This window comes from Myxocyprinus asiaticus, chromosome 19, assembly GCF_019703515.2.
Source record: "Myxocyprinus asiaticus isolate MX2 ecotype Aquarium Trade chromosome 19, UBuf_Myxa_2, whole genome shotgun sequence".
Lineage (NCBI taxonomy): Eukaryota > Metazoa > Chordata > Actinopteri > Cypriniformes > Catostomidae > Myxocyprinus > Myxocyprinus asiaticus.
This window is the reverse complement of record NC_059362.1, coordinates 17,238,010-17,257,583: the sequence shown is the minus strand read 5'-3', so window position 1 is coordinate 17,257,583 and position 19,574 is coordinate 17,238,010. Positions and strand designations below refer to the sequence as shown.

The following is a 19,574-nucleotide window of genomic DNA, read 5'->3' as shown; positions in this document are numbered from 1 at the left end:
AATGCATTAAACCGTGAAAATAAACGCGTTAAACCTTTTAAATTAATCGCATGCTTTAACGCATTAATTTTGACAGCTCTAATTTTATTACAATATTGTTTTCTTGAGAGAGAGTGAATGTCATACCAGTTGTGTTCCCTGCCGTTTGAGACGGTGGTCACTGAGGTTCACATTCTCAAAGAAGGTCTTGAAAAGGTTAAACCCTGTAAAACAGCAATAAACCAACAAAAAAAAACTCACTCACACATAGAGCCACTGCACGTATTGTATCTACGCACCATGCAGCTAATGAGGCCACTTTAATGTGAGGTTAAATATAACAGTGGCTTCCTGCTACAATTTCAGTACAGAAGACGTGCCACACTCCATGGCTCTATATTTATGTGATGTGGTAATATTGTGACTTTCAGTGGAAACAGTGAGTGAAAGCTGTGGTTAAACGCTTACCATTCATAGTGATCTCATAAGGCTCCAGTTTGAGGATCTTTTCTTTAAAGAGCTGCTGTTGAACGTCACTTTCTAGATCATGTTGTCCTTTAGTAAACCATTCAAAACACATCTGCAGGATGAGAGAAATGAAACCCATTTAAAAATACTACTAATACCCAAACAGATCAGTAGAGCTGGGTATTGATACAGATTTCCAGATTAGATTTGGTCCCGATTCAATATTGATTCATATGGGTATATTTCAGTTACAATATCTATTATGCTTAATATCAAAGAAATTCTCTCTCAGCTAATGCTGGTAATTATACAGGGAACATTCTAACCTTCTAGGTAACAATTCTAGGAACAACTTGAAAACATACATTTTACAAATTATTTTTTCATCATATTGGTCACATTTTAGCTTTTGGAAAATGTTCACATTCAGTATATTCCATCAATTAATGTCTTGAAATTGCATGTATTATATTGAATATATTTTTTGTTACATTTTTATAGTTTACTTGCATAATTTGTAGTATTTACAAGTATTTACATTGATATGTAGAACACCTGCTTAATCGGTACTGTCTCTTTAAGACTACTGGCATCAGCCAGTGGGCACGTATTAACGAGAGAGGATGGTTTATTTAGCGCATCTGTGCTGTGTGTGATTAGAATTATTATTATTTATTTTTTTGTGTTGTTTTTAATCAAAAACTGACTGTAAAGAACTGAACTTAGAGACATTATTCAGTGACAAATTGATCTCGTCTTTGGACACAGAACGAGTCAAACCAAACTTTTACTCTCAACACGCAATGAAAATATGTCGTTGCGGAAGTTCTTCACCACTATACTACTCAATCACTGGTGAGTGAAATCTGAAAGTTAACCAGCCAGTGGCTAATCATGGACATTTTTAGTCACATAGAGCAATATTTGTTCACATATGTGAGAGATTTACTTGTGTTGTAGAGGGTTGCGCATAGAATAAAGATATAGAAATTGTTCAAACGAAGATTGCGATGCATTGGAAAATCGATACTTTTACCCCGTCCTACAGACCAGCATTGTTTTTCACCAGCAAAATTAGTCAACTGTCAATACATTTTTCAATATCACAGCACTATAATGCCAAATGCCACACCCATTTAATTAAAAAGATAGCAGCATAAAACATATCAAATTCAATTAAAACAGTGGCAACTTCCCTTCAACACAATGTACTGTAATACAGATCTTGAATATTTTCTTTCTGACCACCCATGTTGCATATAAGAGATATCTTTCTCTATTGAAGTAGATAAGGAGCTGTACCACTCATTTGTGATGACTGGAAGCATTTATAATAATCATTTTATAGATTGCACTCACAAAGCCAAGCTTAACTAAAAGAAAAATGTAAATTCACTATAGAAGTTTCCATAACTTTTTAGGATTTTGTCAACTTCCATGACCTCGAAATCATAAATGTAAAATTCCCAGATTTCTTTCCAGGTTTTCCATGACCGCGGGAACCCTGAAAATAGCTGCCCAGGGGTGTTACCAAAATGGCCATTATGACACATACAGTGCTATATATAACAATAGGCACATTCACAAATTAGATTTGGACCCTGGAAACTCAAATGGAAATGATGTGAATATAATCAGCACACCTCTCGATCCAGCTCGCACACGTCCATGCCGGACACCAGGCATTCCCAGATCTCTTTGGCTCTATTCCAGACAAGGTACAGACTGGCCTCTTGCAGGAAGAACGCAAGGAACTTCAAGTGACCCTCCAAATACTTGAAAAAGATGGGGAAAAAAATATTTAATCATGTAGACAAAAACTTCTCTTCTGGATTCTTACCAATCATCATTGGGATGTGCACAAGTAATCAATTAATCGAGTACTCTTTCAGCACCAAATAATCAACTATTAAAAATAATACTAGAAAATCACAAATTGATTTTCTTTTGCATATTTGCTTGCCATAGGCAATGCTGAATTACACTGAACTTTCCCTCTGAACGTCTCACCAAATCTCGCAGTTACAACATTAATGCATTGAGAATTGTAATGAAATGTATTGATAATTGAATTAACGCATATATATACACCGATCAGCCACAATATTAAAACCACCTGCCTAATATTGTGCAGGTCCCCCTCGTGCCGCCAAAACAGCGCTAACCCTATTCTTCTCACCACAATTGTACAGAGTGGTTATCGGAGTTACCGTAGACTTTGTCAGTTCGAACCAGTCTGGTCATTCTCTGAGATCAGCAGTAACAGAAATACTCAAACCAGCCCACCTGGCACCAACAATCATGCCACGCCCCAAATCACTGAGACGTATCTGCATGATTTTATGCACTGCACTGCTGCCACACAATTGGCTGATTAGATAATCGCATGGATGATTGTTGGTGCCAGATGGGCTGGTCTGAGTATTTCTGTAACTGATGATCTCCTGGGATTTTCACACACAACAGTCTCTAGAATTTACTCTAGATGACAATTTTCATCAGTATAATTAGTACAAGTCAATACTGTTAAGATGTATATTGAAAACAGATTATATACTATATAACAAAGATAGATAATATATTTTCATTTTATGTGTATAATTGATAGTTAAATATTTATTATTATTATATTAATATTATGTATATTATTAGAAACTTATTAAAATTGACTGATTCACATGGCAGAGAAAATACCTGTATATGTCAGATGGAACTCTACAGAAATGGAGATGAGACATGTAACAGATGTAACACTGCAGCTGTGTAGTTCTGTTAGCTTTACACAAAGCATTTTTGCTATACTGCCTTTCTTGTCAAAGGTGCTGTAAAATAAGGAAGCACCACAATTTTAAAGGAGTCTAAACAAGACCCTCCAACCTCGCTCACTTGCAAAATTGCAACGTTGACAGCTATATTGATTATTAACAGGAGCGATAGTGTTTATCACATCACTCATTTACAGAGACACAATATAACGTCATTTACATTTTGGATTAATAGATTTATGAAGGTTCATACATCTGTAACATCACAGGTTCAGTACAAATGCACTTGATTACACTTCCCTGCGTGCACTCACACTAAACTCAAGCATGAGCTGCGAAATACTGGCTGCACGAGAGAGAGAGAGAGAGAGAGAGAGAGAGAGAGAGAGAGAGAGAGAGAGAGAGAGAGAGAGAGAGAGAGAGAGAGAGAGACGCGAAGAGCCGATTTCTCGTGCAGATTCCGTTAAGCATCTCCTCTATTCACGCACCAAAAGTTAAGACCTCATAAACGAAATTTAAGACTTCTTGTCATTTATTTACGAAACACTGCCTGGCCAAAAAAAAGACACATACTCTAATATTTTGTTGGACTGCCTTTAGGATTGATTACGGCACACATTCGTTGTGGCATTGTTTTAACAACCTTATGTAACGTCACAACATTTATTTCCATCCAGAGTTGCATTCATTTTTGGCAGAGATATTGTACTGATGACAGGAGAGTCGAACCACAAAGTCCCAAAGACTTTCAATGAGGTTAAGGTTAGGACTCTGTGATGGCCAACTCATGTGTGAAAATTATTCCTCATGCTCCCTGAACCACTCTTTCACAATTTGAGCCTGATTAATCTTGGCATTGTCATCCTGGAATATGTCCGTGCCATCAGGGAAGAAAAAAATCCATTGATGGGATAACTTGGTCATTCAGTACATTCAGGTAGTCAGCGGACTTCATTTTATTGCCGCATAACATTGCTGAGCCTAGATGTGACCAACTGAAGAAACCCCAGATCATAACACTGCCTCCAGAGGCTTGTACAGTGGTGCCCATGACGGGTGCATCACTTCATGGTCTTCCATTCTTACCCTGACACGTCCATTGCTTTGGAATAGGGTAAATCTGGACTCTTCAGACCACATGACCGTTGTCCATAGCTCCACAGTCCAATCTTTATACTCTCTAGCAAATTGAAGTCATTTTTTCTGATTAGCCTCACTAACAAGTGGCTTTCATGTGGCCACACAGCTGTTTAGTCCCAGTCCAATAAGTTCTCGTCGTATTGTGTGTGTGTAAATGCTCTTACTTTCACTCTTAAACATAGCCGTGAGCTCTACTGTCAATTATTTACGATGTGACTTCACCAAGAATTTTAGTGATCTCCGATCATGATCATTCAAGATTTCTTTCCGACCACGTTTCTTCCACAAAGCCGGTGGTTCACCACTATCCTTCCAGGTTTTAATAATGCATTGGACAGTTCTTAACCCAATTCCAGTGATTTCAGCAATCTCCTTAGTTGTTTTCTTTGCTTGATACAGGCCAATAATTTGTCCCTTCTGAAACATAGTAAAATTTTTCCATGAACACATGATACGTCGTCCGACATGGTTGTTTAAGAAATGAGCAGCTACACACTCTATCAGTTAGGGTTAAAAGAACTGTTGCCAGCTGAAACATATTAATCACTGCAATAATGATCCAATCATAGGTTCTTAAGTATCTGCTTTTTTTAAATCCAAACGGCGACAACTTTTTTTTTTTTTTTTTTTTGCCAGGCAGTGTATTTAAGACTTTTTATGGCCTTAAATACAAAAAGTACATTTATGACTTTTTAAGGACCCGCGGGTACCCTGGCACACCTCCTGATAGGAGTATCGTCCATCCACCAGCGTGGATCCAGACAGACCGTTTGATCCAGAGGCAGACACAGCCAAGCGATGACATGACACCAGAGACCCTGTGATCAGCTTCACTATCTCAAAGTTCTTCTTCAGGTCCTGGATTATACTCTAACAGAGGAGATGTTACAAAGAATATTGCAGGTTAATAAAACTTTATAAAGCATCAGGGATGAGATTAACATTTTATATGCTCCTTTGGTACATTGTATACACTCACCTTGTCCTGTTTCTGGTAGGTCTGTTTGATAAAGGACCGTGTGATCTCATGAAGTTGTCTTAAAGCTGGAACAACCCAGACCGTTTGAGGATTACTCTGCTGAGATGACTACAATACACACAGATACAATGAGTAAACGATGCAGCGATGGAGCATCAAAGGATAGTTCACTCCAAAAATGAAAATTCTGTGAATAACTTAAATCGTGGCCTGTTCCTAACAAAAAGCTATAGTATGGCTTCAAACGAGTGCACAATGTCATGACCAAAGGGACTACTGTTTCAGTACTTTTATGTCATTTTTGAAGCTTACCAGCCCAAATGATGACAGAATTTTTAATTTTTTGGTGAACTAACCCTTTAATAACATCAGCCATATCACACACTGCACATTTATGCCTTGGAATCTCCATCCATCAACCCAGACTTTGGTTAGTCTCTGATCTGATCAAAGTTGCAAATTGTCCAATAACAGATTGAAGCCAACAGTCAACAGTCAAGAGAGCAAACCCTAGAAGTGCCCTTTGTAAATCACATATATCTTAGATCTTTACAGTCCTACCCCATAAACCAATTGGCAATCATCAGTTTGCAAATCACATTCTGTTCTTGTGAGATTGAGTTACGGTTGGTCAGTGTTGGGTCTTCTCTTACTTTAGAACGTGCTAAAAAGCTTGGTTTCTTCTTGCCCCAGGAGCCAGTAAGAAAAGAGACCTGTGTCTCTCTGGGAGACTTTGATTCCTTCTGTATTTGTATCTAAAGAAATAAACTTCAGTTTGTATTCAGTGAGCGCCAATAAGAGCATATGCCAGTGTAGAGACGGCAGGTAAACGGCACCCAAATCACACCAGAGGTGGAAGCACAAAGATTGATCAAATGTGTGTGTGTGTGTTGGGGTGAGGTGAGGTGAGGCAAGCTGAAATTAGAGTGCAAAAATGTATTTCTACTGCAAGAGACAGAACAGCACCTTTAAACTCTGAGATCAGCTCTCAAAATGGCCCACTGCACAGATTCTAGACTGAGAGAGAAGCCAGGAAGCTTGAAAATGTGTGTAATTGTGTTTCTATGTGAGTGTGTATTTTGTGTTTTACTTGCCATAATCTTCAGTATATAAAGTGCAAAGCAGAGGGGTGGAATAAAAGTTTGAGAACCTCACTCCAATTCAAACAACTAGAAGCAAGCCAGAAATGGCTTTTCATAATTAAATAAAAAAATAATACATATTTAATAATCAATTTCATAATTAGTATTTTTGTCTTGTTTTCCATTAAAATATCTATCCAATTAAACAAGTAAATTCCTGAAACTGAAAATAAATACTAAATATTATTTCAAACTATAGCAGTAGGTGGGACCTCTATTGTTTTTTTCTGTAATAATAGCTAAACATCCTTAACCTTACTTACTTAACATGTGTGGACATTGTATTTTGGCTTCGCTATACGCAACGTATAATTTAAATTCATTTATACTGACTGATCTCAGTTCAGGGAACTCTGGGCTGTCATTAATGGTTTAAACTTTCGACATATGGAGTCATGTGACAAAACAACATGGCGCCGACCACAGCAGAGTTTATCAAAACTACATCTGGTAAGAAAGCTAATTAAGTTTTTACACTGAAACCTGTTTGAGTCAAAAGGTTAGAGTCTCTAGTTTCATCAGATATGACATTTTTAGCGATTTATTGCGAAGCGCCACACTTCTAAACACAATGTTAACTAATGTGTAGTTAAACGCATGTTTTCCTTAGCAATCCTTTATTTACATCACATTGAGAATCAATGGGTTCATCCAAAAGCTGAAAAATGTTGCTTTCAGAGGTTTTATATGGAGTTAGGATGAAAATAAGGAGCATTTTCGAACTGTTCTGAGACCAGTGCAGACAGACAGCATACTGGAGGTTAAGTCATTCACTAAACAGGTAGCAAGGAAGCATCCTATTGCTCTCTATGCAGCTAAGTGCATTCACTCCTAAAATCCGGTCTAAAGTTCAGTTTCATGCAGCAGATGATGTTTAGATCACTCAACATGTTTGGCAGACATTGGACAATGGTAATCAGTACATAAATTCAGAATTTATCATGTAAAATGTAATTTTAACATGGTTGGCAGTGATTGGATGATGCTGGCCATTACTTTGAATCAGAATTGATTATGCTAACTTCTGATGTACTGTTTGTAACATCTCAAAAACATGAATAACCAACACTCCTGGAAACAAACAATTTGATAAAAAAACAAAACTCTCTTTCTATATCTTGGTATTATTTAAAATTTCACAACTTATTCCTGCTGTCCATATATGTTGCCATACATTTTTAGGAAAACTATTTGCTTTTTTTTTTTTGCATGTTTATTAGGTGCTTCTAGTTACAAATCAAAAAGGGAAATATGAAGTGCACACAGCAGTCATGCTCAGGCCTCAGGAGGTTAAAACCTGTTTTAAGCATAAATATTTACAAAATGTAAGTGGATTACACCATTCAATTCAAGATATTTTCTCTAAAAATACAAAAAAACATTTAATTTGAGAAGCTAAATTGAGTATTATGTTATACAAATTTGCTGCTAAGATATTTTTACTGTAAGACAAGACAGAAAAAAACAAATTCATTTTTCGCAATGTTCATTGATAGAAGCAAAAAAAAATACAAAGAACAGATTAGTCATTCAAAACTGTTGCTCCTTTACAAAGTTAAACTTTTCAAAATGCTCATGCCGAGAGTATTGCACCCTCAGGAGGGGTAGAGTTTGGGGTATTGTGGGAGCAATGGTATTAGCTCACCTTCTTGATGTCCTCAATGCATTTAATGATGTAGTTCTTCTTGATGGTTTCTTTGACTGCGTATGCATCGCTAAGGATGGTGAGATGCTCCTCCAGAGCCTGTTGCACTAGAGTGGTGGGCAGCGTGGGGAGATGGGCCAACTCCCACAATACCTCCAACACCTGACAAACACACGACACAAAACCACACAGAAACATTTTCACCCCAAAACTATTCAGTGTTCATAAAGAGATGGTCAATCAGTTTACTAAGTATTAACTAGTGCAGGGGTATTCATTTAAAGTACCAAGAATTCCGGTCTCTACATTTCTTTCTCAGCAAAGGTATGAACAATAATAACGTAACTTACTGAGTCAGTTTTCAGTAAGGCTATGAAACTATATAAGAAATGTACATCAGATTGTCACATTTTAGAAATGTAGTTTAGTAGCAGCTAGGCAGATGTAAGCTGGCGTAAAGTACAACTTTCAGTTGCTACACAAAAAGTGACGGAAATAGACATGCACCTTTCCGGTGGTCGCCTCGGAGCGAGCCTCCCTGCCGATCCGTCCAATCAGACTCAGAAGCTTCTGTCTCACACGATCACTCTCCACTTCCCAGCTCTAAAAACACACATAACACTGTCACAGAACACAGCTCAAAGAGATTAAAGACTCCAAAGGTGAAGACAAACAACACTGCAGTGATCTTACTCTCTGTATGAGGACAAAGAGGTGGCTGAGCTGGTCGAAGTTGAATTTGACGGCAGCGGCGGCGATGATGGTGTGGATGTTTTCAATCACAGTGGACGACTGGCCAGCCTGGATTCAAAAGAGCACACATACACTTAATGGACACACATACTGTATATAGCCAAATTCTACAAACTCCAGTTTAACAAGACCTTTTTAAGCCACAACTAAAAAAAAAAAGTTTACATTGCAAAGGTTTGTAAAGAACTGGTAATATTTCCTCTACTTTTTTGAGCAAAACCAATTTTTAATGGGCAAACCCTCCAGCTAACAAAAAGCTATTAAAATAAAAAAAATCATCTAATGCAGTTCATTTCTTTATTCTGCCATTCATCATTTTGGTAGACATGCTCTTTGAGCGTGTTTCAGTATACACAATAATTCAATATATAGAAAATATAGAAATAATATAAATACAATGTGTAAAGAAAAATCCCCAAAAAACTTGAGCCAAAAATTTACTTTTTTTCTGATTTGACATTGTATATCTCAGGGTGTAAATAAGGTAGCTCTGTAAAACTTTTGTTTTGTTCCCAATCATGTCACCTGTAATGGAGTGAAATTCTGTGTTGATACAACAAAGCAATCAAAAGTTATAGTTTACAAAAATAATTTATCCTAGTGTCCAAAACTTTTCCAAGTGTACAAAACCTCTCCAAACAAATAAAACATAATTGTACATATAAACTATTTACACATGCAATTACAACAATGACTAAAGGTATGCTCTCCTTCCAAAGCATGCTGGCATGAGTAATGAGATCTCATTGAGTTCCATTCTGTGTCATTTGAGTCATCATTGAGTCTGTGGCATGTACTTGGTGACATCTGGTGGCCATAACGTATGTATTTAGAGTGGACGATCCTCTCTGCCCATATTTAGATGACTTCCACCTCTAGTTGCAGCGATCTGAATCCTAATATGATTGGTTTAGTGTTCAATGCAATGGACAACGTACTACATCATTTCCGAGGAAGTCATCGGATCCAGGAAAGCGAATGTGTTTTTAGCCAGATAGCACATTATGCAATGTGTGCACATTGTGCTTCGTTTTGATTATCTTATGATCTATTAGGGTTGCTCTGATACCAAAATTTTGGCTTCGGTACAATACCAGCCCTGGTACCTCGGTATCGATACTAACTCGATACTTAGGCAACAAATAAAAAAAACTCAGGTTTTGATGAAATTACATAGAAAATTATTGACAAAAAGAACTGCATAAAGTCTTATAGATACAAATTATGCCTTTTCTGTTTTAATTCTGGATTCCATGTTAAATGTTTTTTTTAATTTGAATTAAATGTTCAAATTGTGTTTAATCAAATACATACTGTACAGCTTGAATCAAATGAAAATATAATGCTATTCAAAATAATATACAATTATTTTTGGTAAAATAAATAAATAAATAAAAAAATAAAATAAAAAAAGATGCACAACAGAGCTTTACAGTATTAATGACAACATTAAATGAAAACAATCTGATTACCAGAGGCAAAAGGCTGCCAAGTTTGAATCACAACATACTGATATTCAGTACATTTGCTTATGTGATGTTGCTTACAGATAATAATACTAATAATATAATCATTTAATATTATATTATTGTTACAATGAGTATTATTGCGACTGCTTTGAATAGTACACTTCTATACAGTAGTAATATTTTTCTGTTGTAATGTCTTAAATTTCACGCAAGCAGTTGAATAGAGCTCTCTTTTCAGCGTGACTTTTATTTTGAAAGATCTTTGAAGTTCCTCCTGTATGTGAAGTATTTGTTATATCAAGCTTCCCGTGACTCGCGAGCTGAAATCTCCGAGCTGCAACCATGAAAGAGTTCATTTGAGAGTTCACAGCCGTTTATACACTAAACACACTGATCTGTGGCTCTGCAGATGGATACTATTGGACACACTGCATGAAAATCAAGCATTAGTAGTGTGTGTTGCGTTTATGTGTGTGTTTGTGTGTGTGCATGCGTGCGTTCAAATGAGTGCCTGTGTGTGTGTGAAGGAGATGACAGAGCAGAGGGGCGCCTCTCATACTGTGGCATGCGGCGTATGTGACTGTATATTATTTAATTAAATTACATCCTTCTGCTGTTTAATGATCACACTTGGCCATACAGAGGCTTTTTTATTATTATTTTCAAATGGACTTCGATTTAATCTCAAAACTCTCACGTTACATTACATTTAGCTAATGGCAGCATACTTCAATATGGTACCGAAATTAACAAGATAATATCGTACCATTTAAATGTAATTTGGTATCGCAATATTTCGTTAGTACCGGTATACCGTGCAACCCTATGATCTATGCAACCAATTACGTTGTGTGTGGGCTCGTTTTAACGGGAATTCCCTCCAAGTAACTGTATATGATATTTTATGTTCCGTTTATTTTTTGTGAAGTTATCAGCAAAAATGCAACTTATAAGCAATACCTGTTTACATGTAACATGTTTGTCAAAGACATGTAATTAGTTATTACTCGCTATATTTTTGTCTGTGAGTAAAACAAATAGGCTCGTTGTATTTGAATCTTTGAGAGCTTTTCAAGGACATATGACACATGGGTATTTGATCAGTTGCTCAGATGTTTTTACCGATTACAATAAAATATATACAGTGCAAAATTGTTAATAAATTATCAAAATGGAACACTTCTGATTTGTCTGCAAATTTCAAAGCACTTGTTCAGTTTTGGTCATAATGCCTACATGCATTGTAAAGTACAGCTTCTCAGTTTTAAAATGATACCTATTTTGTGTTGGTGAAGACTGTAGTTATTAACATTTTGATAATTTTTTCTCGGCGAGTTTAAAATCCAACTTTAAAGGGTTAATACTGGTAAGTTATCTTTTTTTATCTCAAGATTATTCAAGAAAAACTAAAGATTTGTTAAGATAGGAAAACAAGACCGAAACAAAACATTTGTGGCTTCTGTGGGCTAGCAAATCTCTTTTGTGCTGCTATGAACTTAAAACAGTTTCAGCTCCACACTGGGATTGTGACGAAGCAATATCAGAAGTGTGTGGCTTCCCTGATACACTTACATCAGCCAGACGTCTATTTGAGGCATATGTTTACATCTGGAAGACTTATTTTTTTGATGTTGTTTACTCATCTGCAATACGTCTACAAGATGTATGTCAATAAGTATGTCTCGGATGTCAATGAGACATTAAACAAATGTCTGAGACATTTATGATTTAAAGTGTTTGTAAATCTGATCTTTTTAGGATATTTAGCAGATGTTTATTAGATTGTGATGCTTTCCAGATGAAAATATCTAAAATAGACGGAGATGTACGTGTGCTATCTGGGTTGAAGTTGATCTGGGAACAATGATCTGATGAATATCTAGAAAAACCGAGCTCACCTGTATTTTCCATATTTTGGAGAGCTCATCCAATGAGAGCTTACTGCCCAACAGTTCAATGATTCCCTTTATTCTGTCACAGTACTGGGCCTGGTCAATGTTTCCTACAAGCACAGAAAGAGAGAGACAGGGATTAAGAGAGAAAGTGAGGAAAGAGAAAGTTGTCAAAGAGGCATTTAATAAATTTAGAATTTAATAAAGAGATGACACAAATGAGTGGGTGAGGTGAAAGGCAGAGTCACTTCAAGCACAAAGCGACAGTTTGAGATTCTGGCTAATGAACACTTTAACACATAGATGCTCACTCAGTACAAGAGTGTGTGCATCCACATAAGGAAGTTTCTATGCTGTCTTAGTAGGGCCCTATGATTTCTTTAATGTGGAAAACATGGATGGAACTGCAGAATCCAAACGTAAAATGGAATTAATGATGAAACGCGGAGTGTCACGGAATTTGACCTATTTGGTATAAAATGAAAGCAAAATTATTTAAATGAAAATCATAATATGCCCTAGTGTGATTAATAAACCACAAAAGGCTGAAATTTCATTCAATAAATGTACAGTCTGCATGTGCTGCATGCCTCAAAGTGAATGTGTGAAGCCTGTTGCTGATCCACTGCAGGGCTCGACAATAAGGACTGCCCGATGGCCCAGGGCCAGTGTGAGAGAGATTCGGGCCAGCTGCTAGAACTTTCACTTTCCCGATTGGGCCAGTGCTCCATTTATAACATTAGTGCAAGCAGACAACAAGTGAGAGCACCAAAAAAAAAAAAATACACAGAGCGAACAAAACCCTCTAAACAAGCACTCGGGGACAAGCGAGCGTGTTTATATTTAGATTGTAAAGACGCGTGAGCGCATAATATACTGGGCGCTCCAAGTCAGTCGCGTGAGCGCACAAGAGCACGCAGAACTTGAGCACGCGCTCCTAGAACTGTCCTCGGTCTTTACCAAGTGTCTTAGCAGCATCAATTACCAATGTGTAGGAAATTTCAGGGAAAAAGAGACCACTTCATGAATTTTGTAGTGGGATTGCACATCTTGTGCAACATTTTAATTAATTAATTGGACTGTAAATCCATCTCTCTCTGTGCAGCGTAGACACTGTTTAGTGTGCATGCACACTCGAAATGGACAGAGCGCAATTATTGTTCCCACAGTAAAAAAAATAAAAAAATAAAAATAAAAATATTTTTAAAAAGGGCATTTTTCTTATTATTTCGCCTTTTGAGATGAAGCACTTAAGGAAATGTAACAAACTTTGTTAAACCTCGGTTATGCACATGGCTGGAAATCTGAGCTGCTCAGTATCCAAAATGCAAGTAAACATTTAGCCTAATTAGGCAATGTTTCAAAACGTAAACATTAATTCGAAATGCTAATGCCGTTAGATATGAAAGGAAGCAAAATCACTATGGCCATTATTATTTTCAGAGCCGTTGATTTAAAACGGTCTACTTCATATCATCCTCATAACATATCTGTTATATTTCTCATTTCTGGACTGTACAGGTATTTTCTTTGTGCTTTGTGTATCAGTCAGTGTTGGTCTTGTTTGGGTTGTCTAATTTCATGTTTATATCTACATTCTTAATTCATAGATTAGGCCTAAAATCTAACTACTGTATATTAAACGTCACAATCGATTTAGTAGCATGGTCTCCTCTCTCATGGATTCATATGTTTATTACATTAAGCCAGCAATCAAATCTTCAACTCAGTCACAAAATCTTTGATTGATTATGAAAACACTACACATGGCCCAAAAGTTGACAGCATGACTAAACGGGTGACCGAAAACCCATAATTTGCTCAACAGAATTCTTTGCTTAAAGATACAAACTGAAGGGGCTTCACTCGGTCTTCCACCATAATAAAAGCGTGAAACTGAAGAAACTGCAACAGAAATATATTACTACTGTATGGTAAAATGAAGATTCAACGTAATAATAATAATAATAATAATATTTAATAACATAGCTGCAAGCAGCAATTATGGGGACAAGCACCAGCATGGCAACCACTGCACAACCCAAAGATCTCAAAGAGCAAGCACAGATCACATGGATGGATCTGAACCCACAACTTTCCGTTCCACAGTTCAGTGTGCTATCCACTACACCACACAGCCACAACATTGCAGTCAACAAAGAGACATACCAAGCTTAGAGGAATGACAGCCGAGCATAGAGTTTACCATGATCAACTTTATAGTCATGTAACTTAAATATGCAAATCAACATTTTTTGGGGGAAAAGCCCTGCCTACATTCAGTAAGCACAATACAAAAATCTCCACAACTACACACATTTGTAATGCATGACTTGATGAGGTGGGGATCCAACCGGGAATCTTCTTTTTGACATTTCATGGCTCTAACTACTGCTCCACTCAGCCGCTGGGATCAAAAGAGATCAAATTCAGCAACCATTCATTAAGCCAATACAAAACTCACCAGAACTTTTAACAGAATGACTTGCAGAGGTGGGGATTTGAACCCACGACCTTTTGAACAATAAACCAGTGCTTTAACACACTGATTTTCATAAAGATTTATCATTTTTTTCTTTCTTTTTTTTTATTCAATATAGCGGAGACTCTATGGCTGATTTGGAAAATGCTAACTGATTAGCATGCTAAGCTTATGTTTCCTATGGATAGCATTGTGATCAAATACCATTACAAATGCATTGGATAGCATGCTAACTTATTAGCATGCTAAGCTAATGTTGCCCTATGGATAGCATTGTGATCAAATAGCCTTATAAATACAGAAAACCCTAAAGTTAGCATGCTAACCGACCAGCTATCATAGCATGTAGCATGATAACAATGCTAAACAGACCGTGTTCTTTTGAAATACATGTGATGCTCTCTCCGAACTTCTCACACCTTTCAAAAGATATCACTCCCATATACTGTATATCAGAACAACACTAAGACAAAGGAGGATAAGAAGTAAACCTGCAAACAGAAATTATCTGTAATAAGCCCTGCAACTATTCAGTAAACAATACAAAGATCTCCAGTACAATATAACATCAACTCTAACACTGGTCCACCTGGGAATCGAATTCACAACCTTGCAAACTATAAATCAATGCTTTAACACACTGAGCCACTCAGTTGACATGCCTATTGAGTGGCAAAGAGACTGAGGTTAGAGTCAGCACACAAGTGTGGGTTATTTTTTTAACTATAGGAGGCGCTGACTCCAAACTGCTCAAGTATCATCAGGACATGATGTTGATTACCCAAACCAATTTTCTTTGAAATCCGACAATGTACAGTATTTAAAAATATATATATATATATTTTTTAAATGTCAATATGGTGGAGAGGCAGTATAGCCGATATGGGAAAAACTGGTATCGTTGAAGTCCGCATGACCTAAGGAATCCACAGACACCAACCCCATGATTTTAGGACATACGGTTCAAAAGTTTTAATTTCGGCACCCATACTAAGAGATCACAGCCTTTATATTGCCGCAAGGTGTAGCATCCCAGACGCGGCAGTGAGCAGATTGTTTCGGCGTTGAGCCCATTTTTTGCGACGCGGCTCACCCTGAACGCCACTGTGGTTAAAGCAACAATTTATGTTATTTGGATTTGCAAGGCCACAACGATAGACGATATCAAAAATTATAATTTATGGCCTTATGAAAGACCATATTTGCTGTAGGAATCTAGAGATAACTTTCTTTTTTGCACACAGTGGCAGATCTGTCTCACAGAAGAGACAGAGCCACTGTAAAGCCCACTGAAAGCCCAACAGGACTGCGTTGCTCATGCCCCGCTCAAAGAGTATGTGTGAATCAGGCTTTTGCTACTGTACCATTAAGACCTTTGTAGTGGTCATTAAAAAAAGCAATAAAATCCTTCTTTTCCATGATATTTCCCTCTTAAGGTAAGGAGGTCAAGAAAATAAGAATAATAAGCACTGGGATTAATATGAGTTGAACTGTGCATATGTTAAACTGGACAAGGGATCGTCTTACCTTCCAAAGCTATTGAGAGGACTGAGTTTTCTACCAGCCAGTCCAGGAGTCGGTCTGTGTCAATGGCGTTCTTCACAGTCTTGGAAACTGTACTTTCCTCAATGAGTTTAGTGACCTAACAGAGCACAGAGCAGTCAACATAAGGGAATAAAAAAACAAGACATTTAAGCTCCACTGCATAAATTGTGGAAAGAATGTTAAACCTCTTTAAGGGAGTTCATCTTGGCACTGAAGTGGGGGGTTTTGAGCATTCGGAGGAGGATGTCCAACCGAAGGTCATCCACGACGTTAACCAGCTCCCGCTGGAATCGCATGCACAGGAGCTTAATGGCCGACAAGAGCTCTGGAATACTCACCAAACGCTTTGAGAAAAACAAGACATAAATACAGAGAGAGAAAGGGTGAGTCCAAGGTAAGTCATTAGCCACGTTTCCACTATCTGGCCAAATGAGGGTGTGCTAGTGCGTGCCAGGGCCAGTTGCGTTCTCACTGTCACTTCCAGGGCTTCATCGTGCCTCCTCGGGGCTTTCTCGGGGTCAACGGCCCTTGGCCCACTAATTACGCTTGGGCCAAAGAAGGCCAACTGGGAATTTAGAGGTGGGGTCAATGTCAAAGGTGAAGTTTTGCCAAACTTGCCAGGTTGTGTATCCAGCGCACAACAGTACAGATTAGGAAAAAAAAAAAAATGTAATTAAGGGTACAGTACAAATCTGTTAAAATGCACAATGGATAAAGCAGTGCTCAAAGGAACGTGGAGATCATGGACGGTGCGCTGGGACATCGTCCCGCTGTTAGTGGAGAGACCACTTGGGACACCATGGCAGTTACAGTCGGTGCTAGCTACTAATCTTGCTAGCTAGCTAAGGTTTACAAACGATATAAACTCAATATTCTAGATTAGTGGTTCTCAAACTGTGGTACGCGTAACACCAATGGTACACAGCACGATCTAGGATATTTACATAAAAAAATAAAATAAAAAAAAATTGTATTAAATGTTTTCCATGTTTTATTTCTAATGTATGATTACAATTGTAATATCTTTAAGACCTTTTTCTTTTCTTTACATCGGCAGTGCAGGAGGTAACATTCTCGTTGCGCACACCACAATATTATTCCCATGCAGAAAACAGAACAGCAAATACTGATGCGCACAAGTCAAGATATCATTCCGTTTATTTTACACATTCTCAGAATTCCTTAGTCTATGATCTTAAATAGTGCTTTTGACTCAAAGACACTGGGTTGTATTTGGCTGTATTTTGTTTTTGATTTCACTGGAAGATTGCTCGGATGAAGAACAGAGAAATGGAGTGCGCGTCTGACAGCTGTGCGCAAGGCAGCACTATGTGACGAACATTGCCGCTATGTCACCTATGGCCGTGTCCGCCTATGACTAGAGGGAAGGAAAATACTTAGTTTGACAAGTTTTAAAGTTAACGACTGGTAAGGGCATGATTCAGAGTAAAATGAACCTCAGATAGCTTACTGCAGCCACTGTTTTCATAGATCACATGCACATTATCACATATTTTTAAGGATGGTGCTAGCTGTATAATTTTAGGCTGAGATGAAAAACAGGGTCTAGCAATGCCTAAGCTCCACATTTTTAAATATATATAGTAGTTTGTTTGAACTGGATTGCAAAACTTCTAAATGTTAATATTGTATGTTTGATTTTAGAAACACACTCTTGCTGATTGTGTAAACTACAGGAATATTGATATTAATCAAATATGGCATTGTGTATGTTGTTCACAATCCTTAAGACTATGTTAAAAATTAATATCTGCTGAATGCTGAAAAAATATTTGAGTGAACACTGGTGGTGACTAGGAGGTACTTGGCTTAAAAATTCTGAGAAGCACTGTTCTAGATAACTAGATAACATGATACCTCAGCTTGAGCTTCACTTTTGCTTGTGAAATGGGCGGGGTGTGTGATGTTTTCACCAGGGTGCATGTTAAGGGTGGGTTTTAGAGCAACGCTGTGGGGCTATTGGCCCGATGGTGGGAACACAGATTGATTTTGGTCTCACGGCTCGAGGTCCGAGGCTATTGGCCCCGTCCGGCCAGTTGATAGCCTGATAGTGGAAAAGTGGCTAAAGAGAGCATTTATATGCACGATCTTACACTGATTATGCTTAATAAGATGAGCGTGTAAGGTCATGTATTTGGTTTTCAATTATTGAAGAAAAGTCATTAACAGTTGTAGCAAGAAATTACTGGTACACATAGATTTTTGCCCATTACTGTGGTTTTGCATTGCAAACACCATTGTCTTGGGGATTATTCAGTGAGCACGTGTGTTGTGCCCTCAAGATTTTATGTCAAACCCAGAGAATAACCCGACTGATTTGAAGTTTATTGCATTGTTGCATTTTTTTGCATTGTTGCAGGGCCTGTTTACGCCATGTTTAATGCTAATAAATGACACAAAAGTAAGCAAATTGCACTTTGGTAATTTACCAAAAAAAACAAAAAACCATGTTTTCACACTTTGTGTGCTGGGGTTCACAGGGATGCTGAAAAGTCTCAAAATTATTCAGTTTTGGTGTGAACAGGCTTAAAGCAGTGAAATTCTCTCCAAAACCAGTTTAAATATGAATGTGTACAGCAGTGCAGATGCCTTACCTTGTCTTTCAGGTCTTTTTCCTCCAGGTTCTGCACATATGTGATCATCTTATGGATGACCGGGTCCAGCATGGGCTACAGAATACAACATAAACCAATCACTCTTTAAGCTACTGCAGGTCACATAAGTGTCTGCACAATTTCTCCAGGAGTCACTGTTCTAAACCTTTAATACCAATAAAACATGTTGATTCTGACTTTCCCTTTACGATTCAGCAATTAACACCAGGTGAAACTGACGGATTGCAGACAGGTAGCAAATGTAACAGATAAGGTGAGAATAGATCAGTGTTGGCAACACTCACCTGCACAAGGCCGGAGTTGAGGTATTCTGCACACACACCGAGCGGCTGAACCAGAGCAGATACACACTGAGGAAACACACATACACACACATATTTAACTCTAACCTCTTTTCGTACATTGGCTGATATTGTACCTCACTGGTTTTCAACTGGTTTTGTAAATGCATAACTACAGAAGTGTGATTTAAAAGACTTATAGGTAAACCTGTTTTTAAATGAATTGTGGGTCATATTTTCTTTTACATTTCATAATTTTGTTCATGTTTTTTGAGGAAGAGGCCATGTCATGCAACCTGTGCATGTTGGCATCAGCCTAATTTGACTAGCTTCTACCAAGTGACACCAAAATACATAGAATATGATTACAGGCGTAGCATTTGATGTCAACAACAAAA

At 37.6% G+C, this 19,574-nt stretch overlaps 1 protein-coding gene across 1 annotated transcript in view; it reads right to left on the bottom strand.

Moving 5' to 3' along the window:
- LOC127410370 (ubiquitin carboxyl-terminal hydrolase 24-like) overlaps window positions 1-19,574 on the bottom strand; it is a 169,728-nt gene that overhangs the window by 54,956 nt on the left and 95,198 nt on the right. The window contains exons 10-22 of the mRNA XM_051645590.1: window positions 19,180-19,245; window positions 18,875-18,949; window positions 16,445-16,603; window positions 16,242-16,356; window positions 12,239-12,342; window positions 8,812-8,919; window positions 8,626-8,721; window positions 8,119-8,280; window positions 5,332-5,439; window positions 5,073-5,222; window positions 2,091-2,222; window positions 448-559; window positions 127-203 (exon numbers count right to left, since the gene is read on the bottom strand). Coding sequence (XP_051501550.1) covers window positions 127-203; window positions 448-559; window positions 2,091-2,222; window positions 5,073-5,222; window positions 5,332-5,439; window positions 8,119-8,280; window positions 8,626-8,721; window positions 8,812-8,919; window positions 12,239-12,342; window positions 16,242-16,356; window positions 16,445-16,603; window positions 18,875-18,949; window positions 19,180-19,245 — 1,464 coding nt within the window. The remainder of the gene's footprint in view (window positions 1-126; window positions 204-447; window positions 560-2,090; window positions 2,223-5,072; window positions 5,223-5,331; window positions 5,440-8,118; window positions 8,281-8,625; window positions 8,722-8,811; window positions 8,920-12,238; window positions 12,343-16,241; window positions 16,357-16,444; window positions 16,604-18,874; window positions 18,950-19,179; window positions 19,246-19,574) is intronic.